This window comes from Otolemur garnettii, unplaced genomic scaffold (assembly GCF_000181295.1).
Source record: "Otolemur garnettii isolate 467f Iridium unplaced genomic scaffold, OtoGar3 scaffold00043, whole genome shotgun sequence".
NCBI lineage: Eukaryota > Metazoa > Chordata > Mammalia > Primates > Galagidae > Otolemur > Otolemur garnettii.
In genome coordinates this window covers 7,242,457-7,245,340 of record NW_003852438.1, presented here as the reverse complement: position 1 = coordinate 7,245,340, position 2,884 = coordinate 7,242,457, and the positions used below count along the sequence as shown (strand labels likewise).

Below are 2,884 nucleotides of genomic sequence, written 5' to 3'. Positions count from 1 at the left end.
TTTGTCCCTACAGTGTATAAGAGGCCAAAGTAAGCTCAGCTGCCATCCCTGATCCTAATATCCCTCAAACAGGAGATGAGGTGCAGGGTTGTGGAACACTGAGGATCTACTGCAACTAAAAATTTAGTTTTGGGGGAAGGCTGGACCAGCCATAGTCCCTGCTTTGGACCAGGACTCTATGCTTCCAAATTATCTGTATCCACTGCTGAAACTGCTTTTGGATAAACAAAAATAAGAACAGAACAAACAAATCCCCTTCCCCAATCTTTTCCATTTTAGCTGCCAGCTACAGTCCAAGGTTGTGGGAGCCACACTTCAGTCTTGGTCCTGTACCTTGAGTTCCCAACTATGACCTCAGCCAAGGGTTGAGGGACTAGCTCCCCTGCCCAGGAATGCTGTAGGAACTTCCCCGAGATACTCATAGTCTCAGATTATTTACAGAGCTGAGGCTTTGGGGCCACTGTCCCTTGATGCACTCTTCTGGTCTCCTGGGTCCACTCCTCCAGGAGGGGGACAGGTTCAGATGTGGTGGTGGTGGGACCATCAGACCAGAGGAGGGGTGCGCTCTTCAGCAGATTCTTCTGATCACTCCCACCACCCGGGGCCCCTAGCGCCTATAGAGAAAACTGCCCGTCGGAGGTCTTGGACTGGCACCCTTGGCACATCCGTTTGTGTCTGAGTAATCGATCTGTCCGAGAAAAACACTGAGAAGAAACAGAAGGTTAAGTGCCGGAAAGGAGAAACTCAGCGACCTATTAGCTAGCTCTCTCCCCACATAGGAGGCAGCTGTCACATTCAATGAGTGTGCAGGGATGGTGTTTAAAAAGGCAAGCTTGGCTCGGCGCCTATAGCTCAACCGGCTAAGGCGCCAGCCACGTACACCTAAGGTGGCGGGTTCGAATCCCCAGCCCGGACCTGCCAAACAACAATGATGGCTGCAACCAAAAAATAGCCGGGCGTTGTGGCGGGCGCCTGTGGTCCCAGCTACTTGGGAGGCAGAGGCAGGAGACTCGCTTGAGCCCAGGAGTTGGAGGTTGCTATGAGCTGTAATGCCACGGCACTCTACCCAGGGGGACAGCTTGAGGCTCTGTCTCAAAAAAAAAAAAAAAGGCAAGCTTTAGAGATACAGTGCCCTGGTCTGAATCCTACTCAATCACTTAGCAGCTGTGTGACCCTGGCAAGTTATCTAACAAACTGGATCTGTATACTCATCTGTAAAATGAGGCTAAAAGTACCTACTCACGGTATTAGCTGCTTTATTCATCAAGTATTTATTGAGTATCTATCTCAAGGCAGGTACAGGCTCGGCGCCTGTGGCTCAAGCGGCTAAGGCGCCAGCCACATACACCTAAGGTGGCGGGTCTGAATCCCCAGCCCGGGCCCGTCAAATAACAATGATGGCTGCAACCAAAAAATGGCCAGGCGTTGTGGTGGGCGCCTATAGTCCCAGCTACTTGGGAGGCGGAGGCAGGAGACTCGCTTGAGCCCAGGAGTTGGAGGTTGCTGTGACCGTGATGCCATGGCACTCTACCCAGGGGGATAGCTTGAGGCTCCATCTCAAAAAAAGAAAGACAGGTACAGTTCCTGGGGCTAAGGACAGAGTGGAGAACCAGAAGGACAAAGTCTCTGCCCTCATGGAGCTTTCATTCTAGGGTTCTGAAGATTCAGTTCTTTTTTATTTTTTGAGATAGAGTCTCACTTTGTCACCCCAGGTAGAGTGCCATGGTGACACAGCTCACAGCAACCTCAAACTCTTGGGCTCAAGCGATCCTCTTGCCTCAGCCTCCCAAGTAGCTGGGACTACAGGTGCCTGCCATGATGCCCAGCTATTTTTAGACATGGGGTCTCCCTCTTGCTCAGGCTGGTCTTGAACTACTGAGCTCAAGCCTTGGCTTCCAACAGTGCTAGGATTATAGGGGAGCCACCACATAGACTGCACTGGGCCTTATGATTCAATGTTAAGAGTGTGTAGCAAAGCTTAGAACCTCACAAAGTATCCAGGAAGTGTTACTTATTATCATTTCTCATCTCCTGTTCTTGTCTTGTTTTGGTTCTGTCTCTTACATTCTCATCAATAAGATATAGACCCCTAGGGCAAAGATTATATCTTTTCCTACAAAGTATGTGAACTCTGAGTATTGGCTCTGCTCTTGATCTGCTGTGTCCTTGGCAAACTTAATTTTTTCTAAATCTCAAATTTCCCATATGAGAAATGAGGATAACACAGCTACTTCATGAAATTAATGTGAAGATTAAATAATCTATGTAAGGTATGCACGCTCTCACAGTGCCTGGTACTTTGCTCAAGAAATGCTATTAGTACTATTACAATATTCTAATGGGCCTGGCCCATCAGCTGCATGAGGCCAAGGAGATACATCTCAGCAAGGAGCTAACTCTATTATAGTGAGCAAAGCCTCTGTCAGGCAGGAGTAGGGGCCAACACTGATTCCTGGGGAATCAGTGGGGCTGCAGCAGGGGTGGATGACCTGTGAGTCTTACCTGATGACACCGTTCACACTGGTAAGGCTTTTCACCACTGTGCACACGCTTGTGGCGTTCCAAGTGGTACTTCTGGATGAAGCGCATATCACATATATCACACTCAAATGGTTTCTCACCTGGCCCAAGTGGAGAAGGAAGTCAATGTCAGGAGATATGTATGGTAGGGATCTTATCCCAGTTACTTTCTCAGAAACTTTAACTCTTAGTAATGTGTAGACACTAAGCTATCATAAACAGGAAGGAACTGCCAAAGCTGTTGGTCTCAGTGATACTAGATACAGCGCCATGCAATCTCTACCTCTCAGTGATACTAGATACAGTGCCATGCAATCTCTACCTCTCATTCACTTATCTTCTTCCTCCATTTCTTTTTTTTTTT

The 2,884-nt window shown here is 48.3% G+C and overlaps 1 protein-coding gene across 1 annotated transcript in view; it reads right to left on the bottom strand.

Moving 5' to 3' along the window:
• ZNF740 (zinc finger protein 740) overlaps positions 1–2,884 on the bottom strand; it is a 9,249-nt gene continuing 6,365 nt past the window's right edge. The window contains exons 5-6 of the mRNA XM_023513587.1: positions 2,503–2,621; positions 1–704 (exon numbers count right to left, since the gene is read on the bottom strand). Of these exons, the coding sequence (XP_023369355.1) occupies positions 615–704; positions 2,503–2,621 (209 nt within the window). The 3' untranslated portion in view covers positions 1–614. The remainder of the gene's footprint in view (positions 705–2,502; positions 2,622–2,884) is intronic.